This window comes from Crinia signifera, chromosome 9 (genome assembly GCF_055691185.1).
Source record: "Crinia signifera chromosome 9, ASM5569118v1, whole genome shotgun sequence".
NCBI lineage: Eukaryota > Metazoa > Chordata > Amphibia > Anura > Myobatrachidae > Crinia > Crinia signifera.
The window spans coordinates 784325-800497 of NC_139225.1; the positions used below are offsets into that span (position 1 = coordinate 784325).

Genomic DNA, 16173 nt, shown 5'->3' on the forward strand with positions numbered 1-16173 from the left:
ATTGCAAGTGTAACTTAATTTTCCTACCTGGCCCCATTTCATTTGATGTGACCATAAATCCTTTGTCTGCTGGAGATTAAGATGCCAGTAGCAGCTTAAAGCCTAATGGTTGCTCACACTTTATCCCCATGTGACTGACTGTTATGGATGCTGTAAATCTTGAGTCTAAAGTGACTTCCCTGTGGTCTCCAGGCCTTAATAACCACACTTCTCGGTTGTTTGTATTCCTCACCAGCGCTCCATGCTGAAAGCATAATGATAGGGCAGAGGTTTCTAATCCGACCACAGCACGAGGCGCGGCCCTCAAGTCAAGAAGAGTGCTGAAAGTAAGGTTTCTTTATTCGAGCACCTCTCCAAATGTAATGGGTCCTCTGCACTGTTCCTGCTATTCTTCTCATCACTGGGTGTTCAGTATCTGCTACAGAACTCTATCACACATCACTCTTGTGGAATAACTTTGTGTGGCTAGCCCCACGGTGATGGGCATGTATCGGACTCATTTTGTTAAAACAAAGAATGTTCGGTACTTGTTTCCTAGCACGGCCACACCGATTTACATCGGGGTGGTCGTGTCTGAAAAATCGGGTCGATCGCATCGCATGCGATTTGGTCGCATGCGATGCGACCGACCGATTTTGGACCCGATTTTTTTTTTTAATGAAATGTAAATCGGGTCCCTGGGACCCGATTTTACATTGTATTCAATGTAAAAATATTCCCAACCCCCCCAAATTTAACGGCGTACACCGCACCCCACGATAGACGCCAACCCGAAGCGTGGCAAGCGCAGCGAGCCCGCGAGGGGCGGCGGTGCGCGTCCTCCGACCTTTTTATTCCCCTACTATCCACGTCGGCGTGGAGTTGAGAATAGAATAGTGTGGCGAGCGCAGCCGGATACCTTCACAGGTAAACGCGTCCCTTCGCGGACTTCACAGGTGTCCGCGTCGCCAAGGACACCTGTGAAGCCCGCGAGGGGACGCGTATAACTGTGAAGGTATCCGCGTCCCCTCGCGGGGCTCGCTGCGCTCGCCACGCTTCGGGCTCGGTGGCTCGCTGCGCTCGCCACACTATTCTATTCTCAACTCCACGCCGACGTGGATAGTAGGGGAATGAAAAGGTCGGAGGACGCGCACCGCTGCCCCTCGCGGGCTCGCTGCGCTCGCCACGCTTCGGGTTGGCGTCTATCGTGGGGTGACGACGGGGACATCTATAATGTGAAATGGGTCATATTGGCCCATTTCACATTTTTCACATTTTTTCACTATTTCAATGTCAAAAAATATTTTAACATTGAACCCAATGGAAAAATCGGGGGCATCGCGTCGTGACCATTGTTAATGGTCCCGACCGACGCGATGCCCCCGATATTTTACCTTTCCCGACACGATTTCAATGTTAAAATATTTTTTAACATTGAAGCCTATGGGGAAATCGCGGGCATCGCGTCGGGACCATTGTTAACGGTCCCGACCGACGCGATGCCCCCGATATTTTATCCTAGCCGGCCAAATGGACCTGATTTCAAAGGAAATCGGGTCCATCTTATGGATCGTGTACCTTAACTAAAGGTACACGATCCATAAGATTTGTGGCCGTGCTAGGAAACAAGTACCGAATGTTCTTATTTCCTTGGTTTACAGGGCTTTATTTAAGGATGATTCTTACTTCTCGTGGCATATATTATTAATGCTGCTTTCACACTGCCAAACCCGTTTTTTTTTAAGCGTTTCTCTAACCGGTCAGAACAAGTTTAACCCCATTCACACTGCATGTTGTAAACGGTATATCACTGGTTAATTACCATTTTTGTACCATTCACATTGAACCCGTTGTGAAAGGTACACTGTAATTAACCAGTAATATGTCATGCAGTAGGCAGAGCGGGTTCAGGGGGTGACCCGGGGGCAGCAGCCACAGGTGTCGGTAAAGCAGCAGGCCCCCCCCACCCCCACCAGTAACACTCCCTCCCTCCCCTGGTAACCGGCTGCAGATCCGGGCAGCGTGGTAGGCAGCGGGCGTGCACAGGTCACTAGGAGCCGATCATTACATATGCGCATATGAATGAGCCGCTCATGGCCTGTGCACATAGGTAATGAGCGGCTCCCGATGATTAAATATTCACTGCGCTGATAACCAGCTCAGTGCTAACTGCTGCCTTAAGGAGCCCATACACGCTCCGTTCATTGGATCCGTTCGGATCCTTAAATAGTACGCATTGCATGCCTCGTGCATGCGATGCGATGAAAAACTAGTACAAAAAGTATGTGCAGCACATACTTTTTGTACTGTACTATGAGATACGCGGGCGCGCACATCTCATAGCACAGAACGGAGCGTGTATGGGCTCCTAAAGTCCTATAATACTGGTTCAGAGCCGTTCTGAGCACACTGCATAAAAAACGTCTCTGAACCGTGTAGGACTCTGCTTTTTACCCGTTTGCAAGTACCGGTTATTTGTAACTGGTAAATGCAGACGGGCGCTTTCACACTGCAGCTCTAACTGGTTTAAAAGGCTAACAAAACGGCAATATACCGGTTAAAAGCTGCAGTGTGAAAGGGGTATTAGTGTCACAGTGATAATAACAAATATGCAGCCAGTATTTAACATCATTTACCTGTCCCTCAATGTCCTCCCCCTTAGCGCTGATCTCTGCTGTGTCGCTGGCAGGTAGACCACCGCTACAGGCTGCCTGCACATACATATTATGGTATGTCCTCATAGAGGCTCTGCAAAGCTTGGAAGGCTTAGCTGGGGAGGCTTCTGCTTGGGCCCCCATTACTGGCAGGGGGGACAGGATCACCAATGCCATCTATAGATGGCACAAATGATGCAATCACAAACAGTAAGTGATTGCTAAATACAGAACTAAGCTCATAACCCCATTAGTGTGTGCCAAAAGTATTATGGCTCATTCTTCAATAAAGCCTACAGTAATTTAAAAGCATTGGAGATCTTCTATTGCAACTCTGGGCCATTTATTAATAGCTGATCTGTTTCCACCATCTCATTTGCATACATTGCCAATGGCATTGGGCTGAAGTGAGAGGAGGGAGCATAACACATTAGGTGGCCCATTTACCATAGGATAGCAAATACAGTGCGATCTGGGCGGGATGTACCGCCCAAGATCGTATTGCTATATGCGATCCCATTGGTGGAATGTATGTCAGTGCAAAAGGAGCCAGTCCCTGCTATCTGCTCTGCCAGGTGCCGGGGATCTGTGCATGTGTAATTAGTGTGAACACCCCCATCCCCCCACTGACCGCACTGCCCCGCCGGCAGTGTGGTCTGTAGCCCATAAGCTACAATGACCTACCACCATCTCAGAATGGCGGTAGCTCTGGGAACACCATCGCGATGCTGCCCGATATTGGTACATTGGGCAGCATCACATCCCCTATAGGTTTCCATGGTCCCTGCTGCTGTCCCTCTGTCTTACATTCAGGAGGTACTTAATATTTGCGGCTAAACCCCCCCAAACAGGTGTTTTCGGGGAATTAAAAACAAATATTCAATAGTAAATAGGCCCCTTAGTATCGTAATTGAACAAAATCTCCAAGTAAAATAAATATTTGCACAATATAAAGGTGCCCACACACGATAGTATGAACAAATCCAATTTCCCTTGAAGCCCAGAACACTCCTGGCCAAAAGATATTCTGCTCACAGACGGAATGATTGTGTAACCGATCAGCGGATTAGATGGGACATTTAATGACTGCAATCATCATGACTACACACGGAACGATGTGTCAAATCCTACAAGATTGGTCATTATCTTTCTGCATGCTAAAGGGATCAGCAAGCAAGATGACCGACCATCGGGTATATGCAGGGCCGGCGCCACCACTAGGCAGCTCTAGGCATTTGCCTAGGGCGCCGGCACCTGGAGGGCGGCAGTTCGCCCCTCACCCCCAGCGAACTGTGTAAAAAAATTGCTGTCCCTGCAGTGCTGGGGCGGTCAGGGGTGTCCGTGCCGTAGGGGTACCTGCGGCGCCGTCATGTGTATAAAGCTGGCTGCGGCCGGCGGGGTCCCTGTAGTGAATAGCCAATAACTAGCGCTATGCGCGCGGCGGCGCGGGAAGCGCTAGTTATTTGCTATTCACTACAGGGACCCCGCCGGCCGCAGCCAGCTTTACACATACATGACGGCGCCGCAGGTACCCCTACGGCACGGACACCCCTGACCGCCCCAGCACTGCAGGGACGCCGGAGCAGCAATTTTTTTACACAGGTAAAACCCCCCCGGCACCGGGGCGCCCCCACCCCGACTCGCCTGGGGCGCTCCAGTGCCTTGCACCGGCCCTGGGTATATGCATTGCATCGTTATCATGCCCACACATGGATAGTTTCAATTCGTTGAAAACGAATGTATCGTTTAAATAATCTATCCGTGTGTGGACAACGTAAAACAAAACTTTGACATACACAAAGTTGATCAAATATATTGGATTTGAGCATATTTGCTACTAATTGTGTATACGGTTTACCCAAACTATGCTTGCCATTAGGTGTCCGTCTCTGCGATTTATAAATAAAATGTAAAATAGACTGGTCTTGCTTATTATTGCAGGACTCCCAAACAGTCGTAGAAGCCTTTAAATCTGGGTTTGAGCCTCCCGGAGATATTGACTTTGAGGATTTTACCCAGGCAATAAAACGTACAGTGTCAGACACAAGCCTCACCAACGCCAGGTCTGACGGGAAGACGGATCCCAAGGTCCCTGGCAAATCTCGTGGCAAACTGTGGCCTTTCATCAAGAAAAATAAGGTACCGATTTCCAGTGCTAATATGGATTGTTGTTGCTTAATCCCCAAAGTTTTACTTTTATACTAGATTCACTTTTTTCCCCTCAAAATATTGTGTTTGTTTTTTTGTAATTTTTGAAAATTATTTTAGATTTGATTTATGTTATTATTATTTTTCAGACTTGTAATGCATTTAGTTTTTTTTTTTTTTTTTATATATATATACCACTTGATTAATCACCATTCATATACTGCATGCTAACATCTCTCACTTCAGGCCACTGTTTATACCAATGGTTATAAACAATCCATTCTTCTGAGAGAACTTTTATTATCAAACCTTCCATTTGGTGATTAATGCTTGGACCGCTGCCATGATACAATACACTAGCGATTTACGCCTTCAACCCTGATTTCCTTGCTCCGGTCAGGGCATGGTCACTGGAATAATTCCCTGCACCATGTTGTTTTTTGAGTCATCTGAAAAATTCAGGTCTTTCCACTGTAACTATTAAAATGTGGTCTCAAGCTTTGTGCTGTAAATTGGCAGATACGGTTTGGATTCAGGGCTGAAGTAGTAAGTGTTTTGTTAATTCTAGTGGATTTGTCACATATACACAGTGTGTGATTTCATTTGCGTATTGGTTCAGGCGCCTTTACTCAGTGATGTCACTGATTACCTGGTGAATTTAATAGGCTGTGCCCACAAAATGGCTGTCTATTGTTGACGAATCCACTTTTAGCTTTGGTGATCTTGGCTTACTGTGATACCCTTGCTTTGTGTCCTAAAAAATGAATGAACTAGAATTACAGGTTGAACCACCACACTGTGTGTTTGTTCACTTAAAAACGTTGGATACTTTTCATTTCCTGCATTGCATGCTGGTACTCCTCATTCACTTGCCTTCAGGTTTAGAGACAGAAACATAATGTAATATGCTGGAAATTCTATAGGTCTCTTATAGGTTGTTACAAAAGGAGACTAATTACTTGCCCAGCTTTGGTGCTCTGTAAGCTGTCCAATGATTTGGTGTTGGGGTGCAATGGTATACTATTTCTCTCATTGGGTCCCAGTGGTAACATCCATCAAAATTACCCTTCCTTCTCCAAAAGTGGTTTCAATATAGCAGTCTTGCTGGTGTAGTAAGTCAAAGTGGGGCGATGTATTGAAGGATGCAGGCATATACACACTTGTAATGCTTTGAGGTGTTAACAGTCGAATGGACATGTTTTGCAATGAAGATATATATAACAAATTATCACATTTAACACCAGAGAAAATGTGAAATAAATAATTTAGTTTGTTATAGATCCACTAAACATGAGACGCAAGTTGCCTTGAAACAAAATGGCTGCTTATTACATAGTGCTCTTGTAAACAAGTGTCATTGGCCATATTAGTAATCTCATGCCGGATCGGCCTCCTTCACACCAGGTAACCCACGTTATTACTTGTTATCGGATAATTTGCCCATGTACAACTGGGTTTACTGTTAGCAGATCATTAGTCAAGCATATTATTTGTGTGCTTGAGGGCATATATATGTGAAGGAGCCAGGAAAGGTATTTCTGCCAATCTTTGGGTATTACTGGTGGCTTTTTTCATACATAAAATGTCTTCTAAATTGATTTTAAGCTCAAGAAATTTATCCTTTGGTCTTTAGACGCATGGACCATCTAAAAATGATCCTGTGTGATTTCCTATACAACATTTGCTTTACAAGAAGAGACTGTATTGTGGAGAAAACATTAAAGCGACAAAGGTAGAAATGAATAGAGTGAAGGAAGGTAGAGAGACCAAAAATATACCACCATAAAAAGCGGCAACATTGAATTTGTTAAAGACCGACAAAGCCAAAAACCGCAATTGCCCCACATAGACGCCGCATTAATGCCCCTGTAATGTGGTACAGCTGGCTTTGTGATGGCACAGTCGGTATGCTAGGCTTAGTGACTGGTAAGAATAATAACTGCATGGTGGTCACTGCATAGACCGGAAGTGTGGGAGATCAGGGAGCAATTGTCCACTTCCCCTGCTCTGGGCATCATATGAGAGTCTGGTAGATGGCCCGTGGTTGCTGCTGGTGATTTGCATGGCAAGGGTTGGCATGGCTTCTCTTCCCTCAGATGGTTCATCAAGCATCTGCTAAACTATGTATTTCACTCATCCTTTCCTAACATTATTCAGGCTCCTTCTACTCTGCCCATGGGCGTCACACATGGATACTCATTTGTTTTTTTCAGATTCTGTTTTTTTATTTTTATTCGCTTATGTTGCTTTTTTATACCATTTGATTTGGAATAAATGTTGTTTAATCCTTATTTCGATTTTGTTTTTTTTTTCTCCTATATCTTTTAATTTGATTTATATTCTATCACTACTCCTTTTCTTATACATAGCTTATGTCCCTTTTAACATCCCCTCATCAGCCCCCTCCTCCTCCCCCTGCCTCTGCCTCACCCTGTGCTGTTCCCAACGGCCCCCAGTCTCCCAAGCAGCAAAAGGAACCCCTCTCCCATCGCTTCAACGACTTCATGACCTCCAAACCCAAAATCCACTGCTTCCGGAGTTTAAAGCGTGGGGTAAGTCGTGGTCTGGTTTTCTGTCACTCGCTGTTCGTATTGCCCTTGTAACCTTGTTGCACGAACAGTTTATATTAAAAACCTTTTTTTTTCTGTCATTTTGTGAATTTTTAGTTTGTGTTCATGAAACTCATGACTGTTGAAAGCTCATCACCATTGCCACTGGCTAGCTGGTTATAGGGGGAGTTGATCTATGTGTTGCTGTACATGGAGCTTACAATTAAAACCGCAAATTCATCAGTTGATGCCAGTGAATCGATTGGCTGAGAATGGTTCAGTCCACAAAATGGCTGCCTGTAGCTTGTGTGGTGAGCAACATGCTTATAACAAGACCCACTTGTCTGAAACCAGTTTATTTTAAAATGTTGGGTCATTCTTACATGTTGAGTAAAAGAACAGGCTCGTCCTACAGTATCTCTGCTTCTGTTCTGGATTTGTGGCAAGGGGTAAAATAAAGCTGTCTTACTATCAATCAAACACAATGGTTTTTTGTATTAGTATTTTTGCAGGATGTGGCTCATTGGGAGACCATAATTAGATCAACAGTCAGTAGGTGGACATGGTCAGTAGACCACATGGATGGTAAATGATGAAGTGGTTGGAAAAAAATGGAAATAAATTAAAAAACTTATGTCAACCATTGTCACCTCGACCGTTTGACCCTGTCTACCTTTTGCGCTTGCTGACCTAATGTATGTGGATCATATGGGGATAATCTACCGTATTTACTATTGGCCAAGCATCTGGAACCCCACCAGACGAGTTATCTATGTACATAGTGGCAATTCATGAGCATAAATTGAATACGTTGTGGCTTCTGGTCTCTTGTAACTCTACCTGTGCTTGATTTAATATTTTTTCCCCCAAAATCCAGCCTCCCACAAGTAGCAAAAGCATGCGGATTTCATTCCAGGAATTGCGGCATTTGGGCAGTGATCTCAAATGTTTGCTATGGGGCTGGATGATGGACTGTCATTTCTCTTGACAAATGGAGACAGCCAACTCGCAACCATGCAAATCCAGAGCCAAGAGATCTGTCAATGCCACAGTTCCATTGAACTGCTGGTAGGCCCCACAGTTTTGCTTCACGGGTTACATGCATGGACATTTTTACATGGCTCAATTTACCTAGCGCCTGTATAGGAGAGTAGATACTGGGCAACCGAAAGAATCAAAATATACATAGCTGCATTTTATTGGAATACTTGTTAATATCTATAATTGTTTCTTTAAAGGACACTGGTGTATATCAGCCAGTGTAATCCAGGATGGCGGTGAGCATAGTGTGCCTCTTGCAGCAATGCATTCTGGGAGATAACATGAGGCTATAATCCATGGACGCAGGAATTCCTTTACATTTATGATCTGAAGAGCCACAACAAACACTTCTCTAGGGAAAATGACATGTCTGATGAAAGTCTGTCACAATCCTGGCTGTAGTATGTCCTTACCAGCAAATAATTCTATTTTTCTGGTGATTAATTGGGCGTACTGCATTTCCCTGCACAGAGTGTAGTAGGCACGTATAATAAAGAGCGGTGTACGGAGGGAGAAGCTTCACTGTCACTGAAAAGGTTATCTGTGTGTAAAGCATGACTGGAACAGCACAGAGCTGATTTTACATTGCCCTGTAAAGGCTCTGAAAGACAAACTCATTATAAAAGCCTTATGTAGGGTACACACCAGGACGACCTGCTCACGATGCACATCGTGAGCGGGTCGTCAGTGTCTCGTCCGACCCGCTCACGATGACGCGGGAGGGCACGACCCGCTCACGATGTGCACCGTGAGCGGGTCCGATCCGATGGCGACCCGCACCCGGTTGTATGGTCGTCATTGAGATCCTACCTGCAGCAGGTAGGATCTCAATAACGACCGACCGACCCGCGGGACCGCGCATCGGATCGGAATCGCTCCACACCAGCTCAGAAAAGGGCCCAATCAGCACACAATCTGCATCCAATTGATCGGAATCGGATCTAGATTGTGCTGATCGGGCCCTAGTCGTCCTGGTGTGTACCCAGCATAAGTCAGCCTGCAGCACCCCAGCTGTCGTCTAACTGCAAGTCTTCGCATTCTGATGGCTGGCAGGGCATGCTGGGAATTGTAGTAAGTTTTAGACATCTGCCACGGTTGTCTGTCTCTGCAGTATCTGGTGAATCCCATACCATGCACCCTGAACCAATAAGCAGCCTATCGCATCATTAGTGACATCACAATGGTTCTGCAGTAGTTTTCCTTAGCCTCCTCTGTATGCAGGCAGTAGAATACAGTCCCTATATAACACCCCCCCCCCCCCCCCTCCATACTGTATAACAGGAATGCCAGGCACAGTTCCAGTTTCCACTTTAACAACCTGTTCTTTTGTTTTCTTGCTGACTCACCTGCAGACTCAGTCTGTGTATTTTCACAAAGGGATGATGAAGAGGACTATAGGGAAACCCACGTGTGCCTTTGAGGCTAGGGACTATGTTGTAAGTTTCCCTGTGATAGACTGCCAACCAGCTCCTGCACTCACTAACACCAGATAACAAGAGCAGAAAGCACCATTGTGCCCCGTGAAGTTCATGACCTCTGCCCTGTGATGTCATTGGGAAGAGACCAGTAAGTCATTGGTGAGAGGAGATGAGCTGATTTTTTTAAAAGCTTTTTTAATTTTGTTTTCTCTATAAATTTTGGTAGTATTTCAAATGCAGACTGAAAAGCCGATACTAAAGCGTACTAAAGATCCAATCCGGTGATCCGTCTCAGGGAGAAGTCCATCACTTGACTCTCAAGGTGTATGTTGTTGGGTAGCAGGTAGCCCTGATTCACATTCACTTGATACGGTGCAAATTCGGGCCTGTTCCAATGTAATCGCATGTGCAGACCCCGGACGGTGTCTCAGGCGCTCAATTAAGATGCGACAGAGCCAACCTGAATCCGGGCTTTAGGGGGTTATTCTGATTGCGGACATGCGGCGAGGGCACAGCCCATGGTAATTTCCCGGTGAGTTGCAGGGGTGTGGTAGGGGAGTGGGGCACCCCCCCCCATCAGAGGAAGTGCTATCCCCTGCCATAACGCATGGGGATATCACATACCTCCCTGATCGCCACTTAATAAATCTACCACAAGGTCCTTCAACTCATGCAGGGACATGCGAGGGTAGTATGTGCATTCTCTAGGACATGATTGGCCAACCTGTGGCTATCCAGATGTTGGGAAACAACACATCCCACCATGCTTTGCCAAAGTTCTAGAATTCCATAATAGCCAAACTGTGGCAATGCATGCTGGGACTTGTAGTTTCACAACAGCTGGAGAGCCACAGGTTGGCCTAGGCCTGCTCTAGGTGCTATTCAGTAGTGTGACTACACTGCGGCCTTTATTCAGATCTGATCGCAGTACAAATTTGTTTGGATAATGGGCAAAACCATGTGCACTGCAGGTGGGGCATATGTAACATGTGCAGAGAGAGTGAGATTTGTGTGAGTTATTTTGTTTCTGTGCAGGGTAAATACTGGTTGCATTATTTTTACACTGCAATTTAGATTTCAGTTTCAAGACACCCCACCCAAATCTAACTCTCTCTGCACATGTTACATCTGCCCCACCTGCAGTGCACATGGTTTTGCCCATTTTCCAAACAAATTTGTACTGCGAACAGATCTGAATAAAGGCCTTAGTTGGTCAGTGCAGGGTAAGGTATAGCTTACCATGCACACCATACTTCTGCCCGAAAGCAGGAAGTATGGTGTACATGTCGACATGTCAAAAAGTCAACATGAAAGCGACTGGTTCTTACTCCACAATCCAAGTGGGCATAGATCTAGATTACAGTAGTGCCCTGAAGCATGGTGAAGGCAGCGGCGCACCCAGTGGGCATAGATCTAGATTACAGTAGTGCCCTGAAGCAGGGTGAAGGCAGCGGCGAACCCAGTGGGCATAGATCTAGATTACAATAGTGCCCTGAAGCAGGGTGAAGGCAGCGGCGCACCCAGTGGGCATAGATCTAGATTACAGTAGTGCCCTGAAGCAGGGTGAAGGCAGCGGCGAACCCAGTGGGCATAGATCTATATTACAATAGTGCCCTGAAGCAGGGTGAAGGCAGCGGCGCACCAAGTGGGCATAGATCTAGATTACAATAGTGCCCTGAAGCAGGGTGAACGCAGCGGCGCACCAAGTGGGCATAGATCTAGATTACAATAGTGCCCTGAAGCAGGGTGAAGGCAGTGGCGCACCAAGTGGGCATAGATCTAGATTACAATAGTGCCCTGAAGCAGGGTGAAGGCAGTGGCGCACCAAGTGGGCATAGATCTAGATTACAATAGTGCCCTGAAGCAGGGTGAAGGCAGCGGCGCGCCAAGTGGGCATAGATCTAGATTACAATAGTGCCCTGAAGCATGGTGAAGGCAGCGGCGCGCCAAGTGGGCATAGATCTAGATTACAATAGTGCCCTGAAGCAGGGTGAAGGCAGCGGCGCACCAAGTGGGCATAGATCTAAATTACAATAGTGCCCTGAAGCATGGTGAAGGCAGCGGCGCACCCAGTGGGCATAGATCTAGATTACAATAGTGCCCTGAAGCATGGTGAAGGCAGCGGCGCACCAAGTGGGCATAGATCTAGATTACAATAGTGCCCTGAAGCATGGTGAAGGCAGCGGCGCACCCAGTGGGCATAGATCTAGATTACAATAGTGCCCTGAAGCAGGGTAAACGCAGCGGCGCACCAAGTGGGCATAGATCTAGATTACAATAGTGCCCTGAAGCAGGGTGAACGCAGCGGCGCACCAAGTGGGCATAGATCTAGATTACAATAGTGCCCTGAAGCAGGGTGAACGCAGCGGCGCACCAAGTGGGCATAGATCTAGATTACAATAGTGCCCTGAAGCAGGGTGAATGCAGCGGCGCACCAAGTGGGCATAGATCTAGATTACAATAGTGCCCTGAAGCAGGGTGCAGGCAGTGGCGCACCAAGTGGGCATAGATCTAGATTACAATAGTGCCCTGAAGCAGGGTGAAGGCAGCGGCGCACCCAGTGGGCATAGATCTAGATTACAATAGTGCCCTGAAGCATGGTGAACGCAGCGGCGCAAGTGGGCATAGATCTAGATTACAATAGTGCCCTGAAGCATGGTGAAGGCAGCGGCGCACCAAGTGGGCATAGATCTAGATTACAATAGTGCCCTGAAGCAGGGTAAACGCAGCGGCGCACCAAGTGGGCATAGATCTAGATTACAATAGTGCCCTGAAGCAGGGTGAAGGCAGCGGCGCACCTAGTGGGCATAGATCTAGATTACAATAATGCCCTGAAGCAGGGTGAAGGCAGCGGCGCACCAAGTGGGCATAGATCTAGATTACAATAGTGCCCTGAAGCATGGTGAAGGCAGCGGCGCAAGTGGGCATAGATCTAGATTACAATAGTGCCCTGAAGCATGGTGAAGGCAGCGGCGCACCAAGTGGGCATAGGTCTAGATTACAATAGTGCCCTGAAGCAGGGTGAACGCAGCGGCGCACCAAGTGGGCATAGGTCTAGATTACAATAGTGCCCTGAAGCATGGTGAACGCAGCGGCGCGCCAAGTGGGCATAGATCTAGATTACAATAGTGCCCTGAAGCAGGGTGAACACAGCGGCGCACCAAGTGGGCATAGATCTAGATTACAATAGTGCCCTGAAGCAGGGTGAAGGCAGCGGCGCACCAAGTGGGCATAGGTCTAGATTACAATAGTGCCCTGAAGCAGGGAGAACGCAGCGGCGCACCAAGTGGGCATAGGTCTAGATTACAATAGTGCCCTGAAGCATGGTGAACGCAGCGGCGCGCCAAGTGGGCATAGATCTAGATTACAATAGTGCCCTGAAGCAGGGTGAAGGCAGCGGCGCGCCAAGTGGGCATAGATCTAGTTTACAATAGTGCCCTGAAGCAGGGTGCAGGCAGCGGCGCACCAAGTGGGCATAGATCTAGATTACAATAGTGCCCTGAAGCAGGGTGCAGGCAGCGGTGCACCAAGTGGGCATAGATCTAGATTACAATAGTGCCCTAAAGCATGGTGAAGGCAGTGGCGCACCAAGTGGGCATAGATCTAGATTACAATAATGCCCGGAAGCAGGGTGAACGCAGCGGCGCACCCAGTGGGCATAGATCTAGATTACAATAATGCCCGGAAGCAGGGTGAACGCAGCGGCGCACCAAGTGGGCATAGATCTAGATTACAATAATGCCCGGAAGCAGGGTGAACGCAGCGGCGCACTTATACGGTGTCCATGTCCAGTATTCAGTTTTTTGGGGGACAGTGTTGGCCTAGTGAATGTCGGCGTTTTGAACATGTCGGTATGTTTGTAGGTATTTTGAATGTCGGACATTCATACTGAGCCCATGTCCGCTCTTGTGGATGAGCTCACAATGGGGCAGATGTATTAAGCCTCGTGAAGAGATAAACTGGAGATAAAGTGGAAGGAGATAACGCACCAGCCAATCAGATCCCAACTGTCATATTTCAAACACAGCTGATTGGCTGGTGCGTTATCTCTTCCAAGTTATCTCCACTTTATCTCCAGTTTATCTCTTCACGAGGCTTAATACATGGACAAAACCATGTGCACTGCAGGGGGGGCAGATGGAACATGTGCAGAGAGAATTAGATTTGGGTGAGTAATTTGGTTTCTGTGCAGGGAAAATACTGACTGCTTTATTTTTACACTGCAATATAGATCTCACTTTGAAGTAAAACCCCACCCAAATCTAATTCTCTCTGCACATGTTACATCTGCCCCACCTGCAGTGCACATGGTTTTGCCCATCTAAGAAGGATTTTGTCAGAAAGAATGAACCAAAATAAGGCCCAATGTCACCAATGGGGTCTGCGCGTGCACAAGTGTGTATTTGCGCATGTGCAGACCATGGGCAGCGTTTTAGGCGCTCGGTAATCTGGGATGTTAGCATTTTACCGAGCCAACCAGTTCTCCTGTCGATGAAACCAGAGCACAGGTCTATCTGGCTGGGTATATTTGGTTTTTGCCGAAAGTAGTTCATTATGGGACTATCAGTTGCTGACAAAAGTATATTTTATTCAGTCTGTTGTTCATCAATTGATAAATCATCCTCTTTTATGCTGAGTCCTAGTACATGTCGGACCAAGCGTTCTCAAACTCTGTCCCCAAACTTGTCGCCATCATTTCACTGCTCTTCATCTGGTGTTACTGAAGGTGCAAAGCTGTTCCAGGCCCGGTCCTATCACATCCAGCTGAAATCACTGTCCCAAGGTGACAGCCATAAAGGTGGAGCTTCTACAGAGCATGCTGGGATTATCTTTCCAGCTCTGTCAGAAAGTTGATTTTGTTTATATTTTTTATTTATTTATTGCTTCAAACCTTTATCTTTGGTTCCTGGCAAATCTTTGGACACCAATTACTAAAAAGTGTGTGTGGATCAGTTTCCACCTCCGGTTTAGCAGATGCCTCTGCTGTCACATTGGGCAGAGATTAGTTGGCTGGTCAGCCTAATATTGTCTCCACTCCACGTCAGACCTCGCCAGTCGCATCCCCTGTACATCCTAAACTGCTAGAGACTGTTCCACAACTCTCTACCAGAGAAGGGATAGAGGCTACATTTCCCGCCTTTGAGATGCTGTAGACGCCTACACACTGTGCTATCCTGTGAGGCCTAGCTGTGCCAGCAACCCATCTTCTACAGATCATTGCATTCATCTTCCATTCAGTATTACACCACTGTACACATGATATCACATAGACATCCAGCTGTGGTGCCTTTAATGTGTTTATGTGGTATCCGTGTGATCCTGACAGAAGCCGTAGCCATGATGCTGTGTGATGGTTAGATGTAGGTTCCATGACTTGGTAGATAATCCTCAGGAACCGTTCTCATTCCTGGTCATATGTCTGTATACATCTGTATCTGATTCCAAATATATGTATGTGTCAGATCTGTGCAAAAGTTCACAAGGAGGTTACCCTGGGCACTCGTGTGATTTGCAGAAGGGGATGCTACTGTATATAGTGTCCAATGGGTGTAAAAGCAGACCCCATATATTATATATCAGGGATATTGTACACGCATACTTCCAGCAGTTGTGCAGCTACGCATCCCTACATGCCATGTTATAATAGGGAATATGTGGCAGTATATGCTGGGATGTGTAGTTCCACAGCAGCTGCAGAGGTCAACATGATGAATACTTGTGAGTTGTCTTCATACACCAACCTCATCCGCTGCACGAGGAGTATAGCGTTGCAGAATCTGTACCAGATACGCCGGTATGCGACTTTACCCACAAAGGATTTGGTCCCAGATGACACACAACGGAACTTGGCATAAAGAAAAGGTGCGCAATAACACTGTCTGTATGGGGTGACTGCGGCAATAGTGTATGAGGACACATCTGTATTACCATGCTCACGCAGAGCCCATAGTAATGTAGCAGGCTTCATACATATGATGTGTCTGAATTATATTCCCTAATCTATGTCATTAGAATTTGTAGGAGAAAGTCTATAAATTCTGTGATTCTCTGTTGTACATTGCCTGCTACCTACCTGATGATCATGTGTGTTACATAGAATGCAGTGGATGTGAGGGGGCATTGGGGTTACCGGTCATGAAATGAGACAGAAAGTAGTACTCCCCTTCACCTCTCAGATGGTGTATTCTAGGGTGAGTAGGGTTGCAATGCTTCACCATTACTAGTCTTCCTACCAGATTGGGGGAGGAAGGAAGTATGAGAACTGCATGGAAAGGCTTCTCTGACTGACCGAGCCCTGTAGTAAGAGGGATATTCAATAAACCCTACGATAATTGCCAGCTGAAATCTCTGTGGAATGTGGAAGGCTATTCAATTCTGCCATGC

The 16173-nt window shown here is 46.7% G+C and overlaps 1 protein-coding gene across 24 annotated transcripts in view; it reads left to right on the forward strand.

Annotated features, from left to right (window-relative positions):
• The window catches only part of FNBP1 (formin binding protein 1), a 204412-nt gene that overhangs the window by 149149 nt on the left and 39090 nt on the right, over nucleotides 1-16173 (forward strand). For 9 of the 24 annotated variants that reach the window (XM_083160835.1, XM_083160838.1, XM_083160836.1 and 6 more), the window contains exons 9-10: nucleotides 4575-4772; nucleotides 7151-7333. In XM_083160835.1, the coding sequence (XP_083016961.1) occupies nucleotides 4575-4772; nucleotides 7151-7333 (381 nt within the window). Of the gene's footprint in view, nucleotides 1-4574; nucleotides 4773-7150; nucleotides 7334-9723; nucleotides 9808-16173 lie in introns of all 24 variants that reach the window. The other 15 variants (XM_083160849.1, XM_083160850.1, XM_083160852.1 and 12 more) reach the window with 4 other exon arrangements.